At 38.8% G+C, this 16,514-nt stretch overlaps 1 protein-coding gene across 1 annotated transcript in view; it reads left to right on the top strand.

Moving 5' to 3' along the window:
* DNAH6 (dynein axonemal heavy chain 6) overlaps window positions 1-16,514 on the top strand; it is a 261,696-nt gene that overhangs the window by 11,525 nt on the left and 233,657 nt on the right. The window contains exons 3-4 of the mRNA XM_058550814.1: window positions 5,824-5,997; window positions 9,913-10,175. Coding sequence (XP_058406797.1) covers window positions 5,824-5,997; window positions 9,913-10,175 — 437 coding nt within the window. The remainder of the gene's footprint in view (window positions 1-5,823; window positions 5,998-9,912; window positions 10,176-16,514) is intronic.

Below are 16,514 nucleotides of genomic sequence, written 5' to 3'. Positions count from 1 at the left end.
CCTCGCCAACACTTGTTATTTCTTGTCTGTTTGATAATAGCCATTCTAATAGGTGTAAGGTGATATCTCATTGTGGTGTGATTTGCGTTTCCCTGAAGGTTAATGATGTTGAACACCTTTCCATGTACCTGTTGGCCATCTGTATGTTTTCTTTGGAAAAATGTCTATTCAGATCCTCTTTCCACTTTTTTAATTGGATTGTTTTTCTGCTGTGGAGTTGTATGAGTTCTTTATATGTTTTAGATATTAACCCCTTATCAGATATATGATTTACAAATATTTTCTTCCATTCACTAGGTTGCCTTTTCATTTTGTTGATGATTTCTTTTGCTGTACAGAAGCTTTTTAGTTTGATGTAGTCCCACTTATTTATTTTTGCTTTTGTTGCCTTTGCTTTTGGTGTTAAATCCAAAAAATCATTCCCAAGACCAATGTCAACGAGTTTAGCACCTATGTTTTATTCTAGAAGTTTAGTGAGACCTGAAGACCAATGTCAAGGAGTTTAGCGCCTATGTTTTATTCTAGAAGTTTAGTGATTTCAGGTCTCAGTTCAAGTCTTTAATCCATTTTGAGTTGATTTTTGTGTGTGGTGTAAGATAGTGGTCCAGTTTTCTGAACAGCATTTATTGAAGAGACTGTCCTTTCCCCATTGTATATTCTTGGTTCCTTTGTCATAAACTAATTAACCATATATGTGTGGGTTTGTTCATGGGCTCTCTTGATCTATGTGTTTGTTTTTATGCCAATACTGTACTGTTTTGATTCCTCTAGCTTTGTAGTATAGTTTGAAATCAGGGAGTAGATGCCTCTAGCTTGTTCTTCTTTCTCAAGATTGCTTTGGGTATTTGGAGTCTTTTGTTGTTCCATATAAATTTTAGAATTCTTTGTTCTTTTTCCATGAAAAATGCCATTGGAATTTTGAGAGGGATTGCATGGAATCTGTAGATTGCTTTGGGTACTATGGGCCTTTTAACAATATTAATTCTTCCAATCCATGAGCATGGAATATTTTCCATTTATTTCTATCTTCTTCAATTTCTTTTACCAATGTCTTACAGTTTTCAGTGTACAGGTCTTTTGCCTCCTTGGTTAAATTTATTCCTATGTGTTCTTTCGTTAATTGGCACATAGTGTCTGGGTGTCTCTCACTTTTTTTGTGTGTGTATGTGAGGAAGATCGGCCCTGAGCTAATATCTGCCAATCCTCCTCTTTTTGCTGAGGAAGACTGGCCCTGGGCTAACATCCATGCCCAACTTCCTCCACTTTATATGGGACACCACCACAGCATGGCTTGCCAAGCAGTGTGTTGGTGCGCGCCCGGGATCCGAACCGGCGAACCCTGGGCCGCCGCAGCGGAGCGCGCGCACTTAACCACTTGTGCCACTGGGCCGGCTCCTCTCTCACTTTTTATGTGAGCATTTATTAAAGATCATTACCTAGACCCATTAATTCATTAGAGGTTATAAAATGTTAAAATTCTATCATTTCCTTTCTATTTACTATGTGGAATACTTCTTTTTTTTTTTTTTTTAAAGATTTTATTTATTTATTTTTCCCCCAAAGCCCCAGTAGATAGTTGCACGTCATAGCTGCACATCCTTCTAGTTGCTGTATGTGGGACGCGGCCCCGGCATGGTGGGAGAAGCGGTGCGTCGGTGCGCGCCCGGGATCTGAACCCGGGCCGCCAGCAGCAGAGCGCCAGCACTTAACCGCTAAGCCACCAGGCCGGCCCATGTGGAATACTTCTTTAGAAAAGTTTCCCTTATTAACTAATTATCTTAGCTACAGTTTATGTTGGTTAGGCAGAACAAATTCTTGATTTTTTTTGCCTTTGTTTTTCTGTTTTCAAAATAATCAGTTGATTTTCTAATATCCTCCAAAGATGAGCAAAGAATTTTCTGAACTCATATATTTAGATATATTTGATGTATTACAATCACTTGCAATCATTATTATTATAATTGATGTCAAAATATCTCATCTTTGGCCAGTGGAAATATATTCCATCTTTTTAAATAGACCCTAGTAGTCTTTGATAGCACCCTTCTTTGATGATATGACAGGATAGTAGAGATTCATTTTGTATATTTCCTGTCTCAGATATGGAATCAGTCATTACTCCAAGGAGCACTGATTTTTAGTGGAAAATTGTAGTTAAAGACTACAATATTGACGCTAGATTGGCCCTTGTTATTAGACATGTTCATCAGACAGGAACAGTCAGTTTTAAATTTTTATAAGGCAAAATATATCATAGTGATACTTTCAATTCAGACTCATGACTACTATTTTTTAATTTAACCTCTTCTCTCTTATATTTGCATGTTTTTACTTCAACTTTGAAATTCTGGTTCTGGTTGATGCCAGCATGATTGTTTATTTACCTTAGCCCACAATACATAGGCAGTAGTCTCATAATAATAATAACACTACCACCACATTATGATTACTGAAACAGTTTAAAATTTATTTTTGCTAATCTTTGTACCCTAAGACTATATCCCATTAGGGATGTATAGTAGAATTACTGTATTCCAAGTTACTCAATAGAGTTCCCCTAAGTATGGTTATGCTACAAGCTGTATACACATTTAATTTGCTTCATATTTTTAAAATTCTTTTAGTAATGCCTTTTTTTTAAAGATTTATTTATTTATTTTCCCCCCAAAGCCCCAGTAGATAGTTGTATGTCATAGCTGCACATCCTTCTAGTTGCTGCACGTGGGACGCAGCCTCAGCATGGCCAGAGAAGCGGTGCCTCGGTGCACGCCTGGGATCCGAACCCGGGCCACCAGCAGCGGAGCGCGCGCACTTAACCGCTAAGCCACAGGGCCGGCCCTAGTAATGCCTTTTAAAACATTTAACTTTGTTCCATAATTAGTAAAATATTAAAGTGGTTACAAAATAAAATCTACAAAACTATATACCAAAATGGCTTACCTCACTCTATTTTCTTCTTCCTACTATAGTAATATATTTTTAATTTTATGATTTCTCTCAATTTTTAGAAATATAAACAAATTATATACATATACATGTATGTATGTATGCAAATTTGTATCCCCCAATTTCTTAGATAAAAGATGTCATACTACACGTTTTTCTGACTTGTTCTTTTTAATTAACAATTTATGTTGGTATTAACTCCATAAGTCTATATACCTTTATTGATATGGTTGATATATGTGACCTAAGTTCTTATTTTATAAATGCTTGTGTGTGTGTGTGTAAGAGAGAGAGAATGGTGTGTATCTTTTATAAACATCTTTTGCTGTGTGACATATTTTATCCCCCAGATTTTTTTTTTTTTTTTTGGTGAGGAAGACTGGCCCTGAGCTAACATCTCTTGCCAATACTCCTCTTTTTGCTGAGGAAGATTGGCCCTGAGCTAACATCTGTGCCCGTCTTCCTCCATTTTGTATATGGGATGCCTGCCACAGCATGGCCCATGCCCAGGTTTGGAACCTGCGAGACCTGGGCCACCGAAGCAGAGTGGGCGAACTTAACCACTACGCCACTGGGCTGGATCCCTATAGCCCCCTGATTTTTGAGTGTACTTTTGGCATTTAGGAAAATTTTTTATTTTTATTCTCACGAGTATTTTTGTACTGAAATCCTTTTATAGTGCTTTTAGCCTTCTACTTTTTAGCTATCATCTATTGGTTCTCTATTGTGAGCAATATTAGAATTAGGTAGCAATTTCTTCCCTTCCCATTTATGTCCCCCAGTATCTAATTTTAACTGCTTTCCCTTTATGTACAATTAATATCTGTAGAGTTTCTCAATATTGGCTCTATTGACATTTTAACCCAGATGCTTCCTTATTGTGGGGGGCTGCCCTGTACATTGTAGGATGTTTAGCAACATCCCTAATCTTTACCCATCACCTGCCAATAGCATCCCCCTGCTTGTGACAACCAAAAATGTCTTCGGCTATTGCCAATCAGTCACTGTCTTACTTTTGTCCTGGGGGGCAAAATTGTCCTAAGTCAAGAACCATTGCTATAACGTAATCAGTGAGTTTTTATCCTTTTCAAGTGCTCTTCACAAACTGTCCTGTTTTTGTTGTTGTTGTTGTTTTGTTTTTTTTTGTTTTGTGAGGAAGATCAGCCCTGAGCTAACATCCATGCTCATCTTCCTCTTTCTTTTGCTGAGGAAGACCGGCTCTGAGCTAACATCTATTGCCAATCATCCTCCTTTTTTTTTTCCCCAAAGCCCCAGCAGATAGTTGTATGTCATAGTTGCACATGCTTCTAGTTGCTGTATGTGGGACGCAACCTCAGCATGGCCAGACAAGTGGTGCATCGGGGCGCGCGGAAGCGCGCGCACTTAACCGCTAAGCCACGGGGCTGGCGGCAAACTGTCCCGTTTTTGATAGCTGTACTGTATCAACTTTGTCATTACGTGACATACACAGCTAAGTGCATATTGCATGCCCACCGCCAGTTTTTTTATCATGATAAAATAATACCTAACATAAACTTTACCATTTTAACCATTTTTAAGTGTAAAATTTAGTGGCATTAAGTACATTCAAAATGTTGTACAACCATCACCGCTATTCATTTCCAGAACCTTTTCATCACCTACCACTCATTTTAATGTTGGTGCCTCTCTAGTCATTTTGGTTATCCGAAGCTCATTTTCTAGTAGATTCCCTCAGGAGGGGAGCAGTGTTCCCTGAGTTCTTGCATATTCATAGCACTTTGTTCCCTTTTCTCCACATCCTTGCCTGTACTTGTTATTTCTTTTCTTTTTGAAAATAGCCATTCTAACAGGTGTAAGGTGATATCTTGTTATGGTTTTGATTTGCATTTCCCTGATGATTAGGGATGTTGAACACCCTTTCATGTACATGTTGGCTGTCTGTATGTCTTCTTTGGGAAAATGTCAATGCAGATCCTCTGCCCATTTTTTAATCACATTGTTTGTGTTTTTTGCTATTGAGTTGTATGAGTTCTTTATATATTTTAGATATTAACCTCTTATCAGATACGTGATTTGCAAATATTTTCTAATATTACCTTTTCATTTCCTTGATGGTTTTCTTTGCTGCCTGTCTTAACGTTATTCTGGTCTGCATTCCTTTTCCACACTGTTACATAACTGAGATCCCCCAGCCCCATCACTGTAGCACCAGCTAGTCTTTTCCTTTGATCAGTGAGTGACTCAAGGATTTTTATCTAAAACCAAATATAATTTACATGGATCTGAAAACTTAACAGCTGTTTCCTGTACTTACTCTCAAGCTTTTTTTCCTCACTCCAGTATGTAAGAGGTTAGCTATCACGCTAAACTCATAGTACTCAGAAACTTTAAGCCATTATGATGAATTCATTAGTTTATTATGTTGAAAGCTGGATTTTTACTGCCTTAATTTGAAATTAGATTAGCCTAAAATAATGTCACCATTTTTTTAGATCTTCAATCAGTTATGACTATGGGAAGTGATTAATGACTATTGGGTAGGATGGGAGGATTGTACTCTCCTTCCCACAGTAGCTGCTTTAGAGAATGGTAGGGGTTTGCAATGGACAGTTAGTGGGTATATGACTTCATGCCCCTGAGCCCTTTTGTCATAACCTTACTCCTAGAAATATTTGTTGGTATTTAAAGTACAGAAATAATGTAGAAAAGTCGTAGTCAAGCGATAGGCCATGGACAGACAATGGTAGTAGCTGCTACAGTGATTGTGGCGTAGATAGGAAATTCGTCCAGGGAGGAGATCAATTTCCAACAGGGATAGAGTCCAAAGGGAGTGAAGAATAAGACAGATAACGTGTCAATATTAGAAAGATTAACGTGTCTCTTTGTTCCCCAAAGCCAGTGCTAAAAGTCTACCAAGATCATAAGAGGCCGGAATACATATATGACCAGAACCGATTTCAGTTCATCACTTCTGGAATCATAAAACCTCCAGGAAGCACTAAAGGAAGAAGTTCTTCCAAATCATTTGTTCACTTGCCTGAGCACCAAGATGCTGTGAAAAAACAACAGGTATAGTGTTAAAGTACTCAATTGATCCTTTTAATTCAGTTTTAGTTTTCTATAGCATTGCTAACATGCTTTTAACTCATACGAATAGTGGCAAAACCTTTTTTTACCAGGTTGCATAATGGATTTGAGGAATACAATATTTCTCAGTTCTTCCTATTTAAGGAAAATTTGGACATTAAAGGAAATCATGAAGGAAAGTTTCAGCATTTGTGCAATGTCTTCTGATCTTCTCTTATATATTAAAGGAAGACATAATAGTGTTTTGAGTGTTGTTATAACTTTCATGAAATTCTCATCATTATTCCCTGAAGTGGCAGTCTTGGAAGAAGTTGGTGAAGCGCAATAAAATAGAAACTGAACCAGCTAGGGAGACAATTTCTGTAATGGGCGAGAGTTGTAGAGTGGGGAAGTTACCTTGCAAGGAATAAGTGAATAGTAGCTCTGGGGAGAAATCACCAGAGCATGGCTCTATATGAATACCTGTAGATAATTAAACAAAGAAACAGAAGTGGGAGAAAATGTGGAGGACACATCCACAATAAAAATACCAATAGAGCCGAGAATTCTCTGAGCTTTTTATTGAGAGGATATTTCGAGGCTTGTTAAACATTTCAGTGCTAGTTGTCTTTCAGGCTTTGGACTAGAGTGCTAGAAATGAGGAGTTGAGGACAGGCTCTGTCCTTGAGGCTTGCAGAATCTGGAGATGGACAAGTGACCCCTCAAGCGCAGTGAGGAGTGATAAGAGCTCTCATTGGTCATATAAGGTACCAAATGATGGAGAACTGAATAGAAGGTATGCTTACACCTGGTGGCCAGGGGGTGTTCAGTGGAGGAAAAGCTGCCCTAGGGAATTGCACTGGGCTCGGAGGAGTGAGTGGAAAGTTAATAAGGCAGCTAAAGAGGGAGAGTTGTGGGCTTGAGAAGCCAGCTGGAAGGAGGCTTATCATGGGTTTGGGTGATATCATCCTGAGGGAATATCATATGATAAATTGTATGAAATTGTATAGCCTCAGGTAATTTGCTTTCTGTGCAGTAGAAAGAGAGAACGAGCTATCCTAAGTAGGGCCAGGAAAGATCTGATTGCCCATAAATTAATTCATTTTGTATAAAGTAGGTTTCAAGATCTTGAATTTAAAGAAGAGGAGAGAAATTTTACTTGCATCTGAATGAAGGGAGGGCACTGAAAAGGAATGTTAAGTGTTTGGTTGTAGCTGTAATTAAGTGAAGAATTCAGTAAAGGGTTCCGGGTTGAAGGGAAATGTGAAAGAAAGGGGACATTCCATATAAGAGGAGAAGGGTGTTTACTCTCAGAAGAGGGTCATTTATTTGAGTATTGATTTCTCAAGATGAGTTTAGAATGCAAATGCAACAATGAGGATTTCCTGGGAGATAAAGGAAAGAAGGAAAGGCGCGGGGGGGGGGGGGGGGGGGGGGGATTTGGAGGCTTTGCTTCCAGTAATTAAGGAAAATTGACTTATCAAATTGGACTGGGCATCCATCATAGAGGAGTACTACATGTATGCTACACTTTATGAATAAATGCTTCCTTTATCCTCCCCCAACCCCGCATCTCTGAACTTACATGACTACCTAAATTGATTGAATCACATCTTCCCACTGAGTTACATAGTTAGAAATAAGTACTCAGATGAAAATGTGTAGGCCTAATGTTGAAGAAATCTTTCACTTAGAATGCAGTAAAACTTTTTAAAGGATATAATAAAGAAAACAAATACATTTTCTGATAAAATATTAATACTCTAGTCTCATAAAAATATTAAGCTGACTACAGCCCTTGTTGAAACATTGGGACAAGGCAATGTGTATTTTCTCTGGTTCTGAGTGTCTGGTTTGGCCTATTCTTTTACATAAGAAAACAGTGCCGTTGCTGCTATCCCTGGCTAATAGGTGAAAGAAACACATTTTATCTTTTGAGTTCAAAGATGTATTTCCTGGGCCGGCCCCGTGGCTTAGCGGTTAAGTGCGCGCGCTCTGCTGCTGGCGGCCCGGGTTCGGATCCCGGGCGAGCACCGACACACCGCTTCTTCAGCCATGCTGAGGCCGCGTCCCACATACAGCAACCAGAATGGATGTGCAACTACGACATACAACTGTCTACCGGGGCTTTGGGGGAAAAATAAATAAATAAAATCTTTAAAAAAAAAAAAAAGATGTATTTCCTTAGGCTCTGAACTCTCCAGGAGTCTCCTCTCAAACTCCTATTCAATAGGGTATATTTAATCAGAGATGGAGAATAATGATCCCTGTGAATGCAAACTTTCCGGGGAAGTTGTTCCACAGAGCTTGTGGTAGTAAATCTCTTGTAGAAATGGCAACCTCTATTAGCTATGCAAACAGGCAGTAAAGATGTCATTTATATATTTACATCAATTATTCAACAAAGCAGGTCTGCGATGGTGATTCTTTTATCTTAAAGACAGTTAACCCCTGTACTGTCAGAGAGACTAGGTGATGAACGTTTTATACCGGCTCAAGACAAGGTTGACATAAGGGAAGCCATATTGTAGAAAAGAAGCCCTATTGTAACTTTGAATGACCTCTGACAAACTAACCCAGCTGGATATGTGCCCTCCAGGAGATCTAACTGCTCTGTAGATTTTACGACCCCTGCAATGTGCATGTACCTCCCAGCTGTGATAAGATGACAACTTTGTTCTTTTGAGTTCCTTAGGAATGTGATGACCCCTGAACAGAGAATCTATGCTGATAGCCATCATCAATGAAAACTGAAAGATCTGGTGTGGCACTCCCAGTCTGTAACACCAGAAGGTCAACATTCCTAACCCCCTCCCCTATAACCCAACAGCCTATATAACTGCTGTAAGACTTTGTGCCCCTTAAGATGGTTCTTTTGGACATGAGTCAGCCATCTTCCCTCTTGCTAGCAAGCTGTAATAAAAAGTCCTTTTTCTCCTACCACCTTGCCTCTTGACTATTGGCATGTCTTGCGGCTGGCAGATGAACTCCCTTTTTGGGCGGTAACATGTTGGAGTTAGTGTCTAATTTCCTCAAACACGGTTATCAGCTTCCTCCACAGGAGGAGAGGATGTGTGTGATGTTGCCCCAGAGTTTGTCAGGGAGGAACAAAGGAGTATAAGTGGCACTGAGAGTGCAGACTTCGGGATCTGGGGAATCGAGCAAAGCTCAAGTATGTGAACATGGTGGGGACTTAGCCTTGATGCTGCAAGTGTGGTCCATGGGCCAGCAGCATCTGCATCTCCTGGGAGCAGGTTAGAAATGCAGAATCTCAGACTCCACCCCAGACTGACTGACAGAATCTGCATTTTAACAGGTAATTTTAACCCAGGTAATCATATGCATATTTAAATGTGAGAAGCATTGTTCTACAGAACAGGCAATTATGAGTTAATAACATGTATGCTTCTCCAAAGCTATTGCTTGATCATCTCCAATACTCAATGTAACCACCCCTCACAATTGCACAGAAGTAAAGCTTATTATGAGTTATGATAACAGCTGTCTAAGATTTCACTCATGTAAAAGCATCAAGGTTATCAGAACAAGGTGAAGAGGTTGAGGGGAGAGACCAGTCAGGAGAGATGCAGAGCAACCAAGCAAAGAGTGTTGAGCTCCCATGAACACCAGAGAGCGGGTAGTATTTTGATGTAATAAACATGGAGTTAAAGAAGAGGAGAAGGCAATGGGAGCCAATGCTGGGCTGTTTTGTGGGAAGGGGATGGACAACTGGACTGGGAGTACCAAGAAGGAACATCACTGCCAACAATAGTTGGAAAATTTTCAGTTTCAGAATGCTTGCCTTTGAGCCCTAGACATCCCAGGCAGTATATTAGTCCTTGAGGTTAATATTTTGTCACTTTCTTATAGCATTTTTCCTGCAAAAACTCATTTTTTTAAAAAATTGCCTTTGTTTAGATCCAACGGCCGTCTGCTGAGGTGTTCTCTCCCTCTCCTCCTAAACTGCCACGTACCACTATTGGAAGAAGAGGTCTCTACAGAACTAGTTCCGCAACTTACCCTAAGTACATTTTCCACGACCAGGAAGAAGTCGTTAAAGCCGACATTCGTAATCCCTTGCAAATCATTAAAATAATACGTGAAAATGAAAATCTTGGATTTCTTTACATGATCCCTGCAGTGTCAAGGTCTTCCATTGAATATGACATGTATAATCTGAAGTAAGTTCTCTTTTATGAAGGAATTCATTTAACAGTAAAAATTACACATAAGATTGCAAATGTTATCTATAATTATTAACGATAAATATAATCCAATATAATTTTGATTATCATCCAGTGATAAATGAATCAATCACGATAATTTTATTTATTTTTTCCATTTATCTTTCCTTTATTTGTAGACATTAACTGTTTTATGAAGTAGTACACTGTTGTATTTCTCATATGTTTATATTATGTAATGCCATCTATTTTTAATCAATATTACAACATATGTTTGATATCTTGTGATTATTGAGAAAAGAAGATGGCAACGTATAAAAAGTAAGTGATGCATGATTTGTTTTAGTCATTTCAGTTTTTCTTAATAGAGTACAAATAAGGATTTTTTTTAAATAAAATGAGCTTGATAACTTAGGGTATTTATGTAGATTAATAACACACACACACACATATTCTCTCTATTGTTGCTTAACACCCATTTGTTGTTGATATAATTTGAAGAGTGGCGTAAATGTGAGTCTGTAAATTGCTTAAAGTTCAGCACAACAGGTAGTAGGACTTAAAGATAATACTGGCTTTCTTCTATTGTTTAGTTGGGCTGACAGCAGTTGTTAAAACCTTCTTTCCTTGAAGATGATAATAGTTTAGCTTTGCCACCAAATTCTTTGAGCTACCTTCTCCTTTCTCTGCTCCTTAGGATAAAGGGACCTTCTAGGGATTCTCTTATTCTCCCTTACTCAGCATGGTAGTTTTGATTGAGTAAGATACAAGACAGCTCTCCTGCTGGGGAGATGGGGGAGAGAAGGAAAACATTTTAATAATTTTAAAATGATAGATTTATTGTAAATTTGAAAGAGCTTAACAGGAGTGAGAAATAATTTGTAGAAAGAACAGAAATGCTTATGAAAATCCAATCATTGGCCATAATGAATTGAGCCCCTGCTTTGTGGCAGGACCTGTTCTGTGTGCTGGAGATATATTAGTGAACCATCTAGATCAAAATTGCTGTCCTCATGGAGCTTACCTTTTAGCAGAGGGAGACAATAACATGATACATGAGTAAATTATATACAATGCCAGAAGTGATAAGTATTATAGAAAAAATAGAGTAGAGCAAAGGGGATTGGCAGTTCTCGGGAAGAGGTTGTGAATTAGCTGGGGAGATCAGGGTGGGCCTCACTGAGAAGCTGGCATTTGAACAAGGGCCTGAAGAAGAAGGAGTGAATTATGTACTGGTGGGGAGAGGGAGGAAGAGCATTCCAGACAGCAGGAAAGTGAATACAGGGATCCCAGGCACACCTGGCACGTTCAAGAAGCGAAGAGGAGGCTGGTGTGGCTACAGTAGAGTGAGTGACAGCAAGGGAACAAACCGCGGAGGGCCTTGCTGGCCATCGTGAGGACGTTAACTTTTACTCTGAGAAAAATAGAGAACCGCAGAAGGATTTCAAGCAGAGAAGTGTCATGATCTGAATTACACTTTGAAAAGGACCACTCTGGCTGTTGTGTAGCGAATAGACTTTTGAGGAGCAAGCGTTGAAACAAGAAGACCAATTAGAAGGCTGTAATGATTCAGGTGAGAGGTGGAGCGGGTAGTAGTGGTGGAGGTGGAGAGAAGCAGGTCAACTGCTGGAAATAATCTGAAAGTCAAGCCAACGGGATGTTTTGATGGACTGTATGCAAGGTGGACCACCAGAGAGGAGTCCAGATGACTTTTTGATTCATTTGATTGAGCGGGAGGAAGGGTAGAGTTGCTATTAACTGAGACATAGAAGATTGGATGGAACAGATTTGTCAGGGAAAAACAGGAGTTTGGGTTTGGGGGATGCTAAAGATTGAAGAGGAATATTTTGTTGAGGATTTTTGCATCGATGTTCATCAGTGATATTGGCCTGTAATTTTCTTTTTTTGTTGTCCTTGTCTGGTTTTGGTATCAGGGTAAAGTCAGCCTCATAGAATGAGTTAGGGAGCTTCCCCCCCTCCTCAATTTTTTGGAAGAGTTTGAGAAGGAAGCAACCTAAGTGCCCATCAAGGGACGAATGGATAAAGAAGATGTGGTATATATACACAATGGAATACTACTCAGCCATAAGAAACGATGAAATCCAGCTATTTGTGACAACATGGATGGACATTGAGGGTATAATGCAAAGTGAAATAAGTCAGAGGGAGAAGGTCAAATACCGTATGATTTCCTTCATTAAGTAGTAGAGAATAACAACAATAAACAAACACATAGAGACAGAGATTGGATTGGTGGTTACCAGAGGGGAAGGGAGGAGGGAGGAGGGTGAAAGGGATAATTCGGTACATGTGTGTGGTGATGGGTTGTAATTAGTATTTTGGTGGTGAACATGATGTAATCTATGCAGAAATAGAAGTATAATGATGTACACCTGAAATTTTTACAATGTTATAAACCAATGTTACTGCAATAAACAAAAAATTAAAAAAAAAAAAGATTGAAGAGGAATGGAGTGGTAGATAAAAGGAGAATTGGGATCAAGGGTGAGGTTGGTTTTTTTAAGATGAGAGAAATAGTTTGTCTTAAGGTGGGAGAATTAACGTATAACGGAATTGAAAGCCCTTTGATGTAAAAAAAAAAAAATCCGTTTAATAGTTACTGTCATTCCACCACTACCTTACTACTTCTTTTTCTAGTTATTTATAAGCTTTTGGAGAGGGGGTTACGGATCTTAAATGGAGACTGATGGGAAAAAATGGTTTATTTGCTGATTTTTTAAAACACACTTCTTGATTAATATGTGAAATGTTTTCCTAGCTTTCCCTTCTTAAAAAAATCACCCAATAACCCAGATATCAAGGAATGCCATTTGTGATGTTCATTCCTCGTTATGAGAGGAGTCAAATTTTGCCAAATGTAAAATTGATTCTCATCTATTTACCAGCACAAAATGAAGTGTTGAAGATGAGTATGGAAACTGTGCTTTTGTCCAATTCAGGAAATTAACTGTATTTCTAGACTAATGAGCATTTCTACTAGGGGAATTGAGTTGATGTTTCATTTTTTGTTGTTGCTTTTTTGGACTGACAGTAGTGATGCTTGATAGTAATATGCAAGGTTTCCTTTAAGAAGATATTGTTGGAATCATGGTTTATTATTTTATCATATTTCAGGGTTGATGTTAAATTTTCCTCCCTAGCCTGAACTCCAAATATAAACCTAATGAGTAAAGACAATTATTTGGATACCACATAGTTGGAAGCACCTAAATTGCAAGTTAAAAGTAGTAAATACTGAATCAACAAGATGAGGACATACTATACCAAACTTTTAAAAGTAATATGATAAAATTTAATGTCTTCACATAAAGTTTAAGTGTGGTAAAATACATTGAATGTATTCTACAATGTTTGTCTCTACCATGGTCCTTCTAAATGAGAAAATAGTTCCATTTTGCAAATGATTCAACTTCACAGATTTAGTGAAGGATGGTTCTTGCTTTCACAACTGGGTTGCTTAACTGACATTTGAGCACCTGAATGAACTTAATAAAAAATTATAAGAGGGGCGGGCCTGGTGGCATAGTGGTTGAGTTCATGCACTCTGCTTCAGTGGACCGTCCAGGGTTCGCGGGTTCGGATCCCGGGCGTGGACCTGTGTACTGCTCATCAGGCCATGCTGTGGTGGCGTCCCGTATATAAAATAGAGGAAGATGGGCACAGATAGTAGCTCAAGGCTAATCTTCCTCGGCAAAAAGAGGAGGATTGGCAACGGATGTTAGCTCAGGGTCAACCTTCCTCATCAGAAAAAAAAGAAAGAAAAAAAAAATTACAAGAGCTGCCTGAAAGTATATTAACACATGCTGACAAAGATTAGGAATTCAAAGCAAAAATTCAGCTCTGGATAAGTGATATGTAAAATGATTCTCTAATGATTTTGAGTCATTGTTATGGATTAAAGCCTCAAGAAAAATTATTAAGTCAAACAGAATAACATCTATCTGTGTTCGAGAGCAGGCTTCACCATTGTTTCTGATATACTTCGTATGGAAATGTTTGATTGGATTTTAAATCAGTTTGCATTATCATAAGAAATTTCAACACTGCATTTATCAAAGGAAAAGCTGTTAGAATTAAAGAATGGTGGTACCTTTTGTGCATAATTTCAAGAAAACAAGTTATCCAAATTCTGGTTAATGGAAAAGTGATTTTCCATCCGTGAGAGACAAAGCAATACATCATCATCTGCCATTTGCTGTCTCCTACTTCTATAAACAATGTTCCTCAACACTAGTGACTATCAAGAATTTGAATAGACCATTCATCATGTTGGTTAGAAATGCAGGTAGCTACTTCAAAAAAGTTATGGTTGTGGTTGCTTATGAGCTAGACATTATTTGGAAGTTTTATCAAATTCAATATTGAATATTTCCCTGAATACCTTGTGTTTTATTTTTCTTATTATAATATAAAGAAATTGTAATTAATGTCTTCACCAGTGTACTGTATAAAATCGTTGTATGGGTGTGTTAGAACATGCAAAGTCTGGGAAGCATTACCCTAGAGGATTGTAGAACAATTTTCTCTTGCATGAGAATCTGACCTTTGGTTAACTCTGAAGCTCTGTTCCCCTGGTAACCTAATAAGAGTAGAATGTCGATTGTTTCTAGGCAACATTGCTTATGATAAAAATGATCCCTGATGGGTAAATTGTATCTGCATTGGAACTAAGAATGAATTATAAATACCTGATGGGAGCCACAGCTTTGGGCTTAGCATAGTGCAGCAATTCTTCTTCTGGGCATGTCTCTTGCAGGAACCCTGAAATCTATGTTTATAGAGTTGTGCAAGACATATTGGCTCCTGTGGGTAATAAGGCTTTTAAGCCAGAGTAGTTTCCATTTCCACCCAATGTGGATCTCATCTCCTTGCATCCGAGTTGTCACCTAGGGAGAGGATAGCTTTTATTTTATTTTTTTTATTTTTAAAGATTTTATTTATTTATTTATTTTTTTCCCCCAGAGCCCCAGTAGATAGTTGTATGTCATAGCTGCACATCCTTCTAGTTGCTGTATGTGGGACGTGGCCTCAGCATGGCCGGAGAAGCGGTGTGTCAGTGCGCACCCGGGATCCAAACCCCGGGCCGCCAGCAGCGGAGTGTGCGCACTTAACCGCTAAGCCACAGGGCCAGCCCAAGGATAGCTTTTAGATTGCCAAGGACTCCCAGGGAAAAGGGAAGCTTGATGCTGTCCTGATGGCAGGAAGTAGTTCCTGTCCTGTGTTCTTCTAAGCAGAGGGGTGCCAAATATAGTCCATGAAAGTCTATGAGTCTGAACATTTAATTGAATCTAAGATGATCCCCTAGTGGGGCAATATTTAAGTGTTTATTTTTCATGCTGGTGTAAAAGGAGCCACTGTTTGGTGTCAGACAGTTCCTTCCTTAGTAGGTGAGGGATATTTTTCCATATCTATGGAAACTCTCATCTTTCTATTATTTTAATTATATCTGTCCATATTTTGCCATTTTTTGTTTTGGTCATTGAAATATTTAATAAAATATTAATAATATTAATATAATAATATTATTCAATTAATAAATATTGAAATAGTTATAAATAAATATTTATTTTTTATTTTTGTGTGTGTGTGTGTGTGTGTGTGTGTGAGGAATATCAGCCCTGAGCTAACAACCATGCCAATCCTCCTCTTTTTGCTGAGGAAGACCTGCCCTGAGCTAACATCCATTCCCAATCCTCCTCCTTTTTCTCCCCAAAGCTCCAGTAGATAGTTGTATGTCATAGTTGCACATCCTTCTAGTTGCTGTGTGTGGGACGCCGCCTCAGCATGGCCGGACAAGCGGTGTGTTGGTGCGCGCTCGGGAACCGAACCCAGGCCACCAGTAGCGGAGCGCGTGCACTTAACCGCTAAGCCATGGGGCCGGCCCCTTGCTCATTGAAATATAAACTTGATCATACTAATAAGGAACTGTGGGTGCTTCTGTAAGGCCATAGTGGGGTACCAAGTCTTTACATGTAATGGGTGAGTACTGCAAGATGGTACTACAAACAGCAACTCTTAGCGTATACCAACATGGTTCCAAATTCTTTAACTCATTTAATCCTCATAGCAACTCTACAGTGTAGGTTGTGTTGATAGATACATTTTACAAATGATGAAACTGAGGCAGAGTTAAGTAACTTGACCAAGTTCACACAGCTAGTGAATTGTGGGGCTGGGATTCAAAACCAAGTAGCTGGACTTCGGAACACAGGCTCTCATGCACTATGCCTAATGTGCTCCTCCTCATAATGACAACTACTGCCATTTGTGTCATACATCTGTGCTAGGCATTGTGCTGAGTGCTTTCTGTATGTT

Source organism: Diceros bicornis, chromosome 12 (genome assembly GCF_020826845.1).
Source record: "Diceros bicornis minor isolate mBicDic1 chromosome 12, mDicBic1.mat.cur, whole genome shotgun sequence".
Lineage (NCBI taxonomy): Eukaryota > Metazoa > Chordata > Mammalia > Perissodactyla > Rhinocerotidae > Diceros > Diceros bicornis.
The sequence above is the reverse complement of the archived record's forward strand: the minus strand, read 5'-3'. Positions and strand labels throughout refer to the sequence as shown.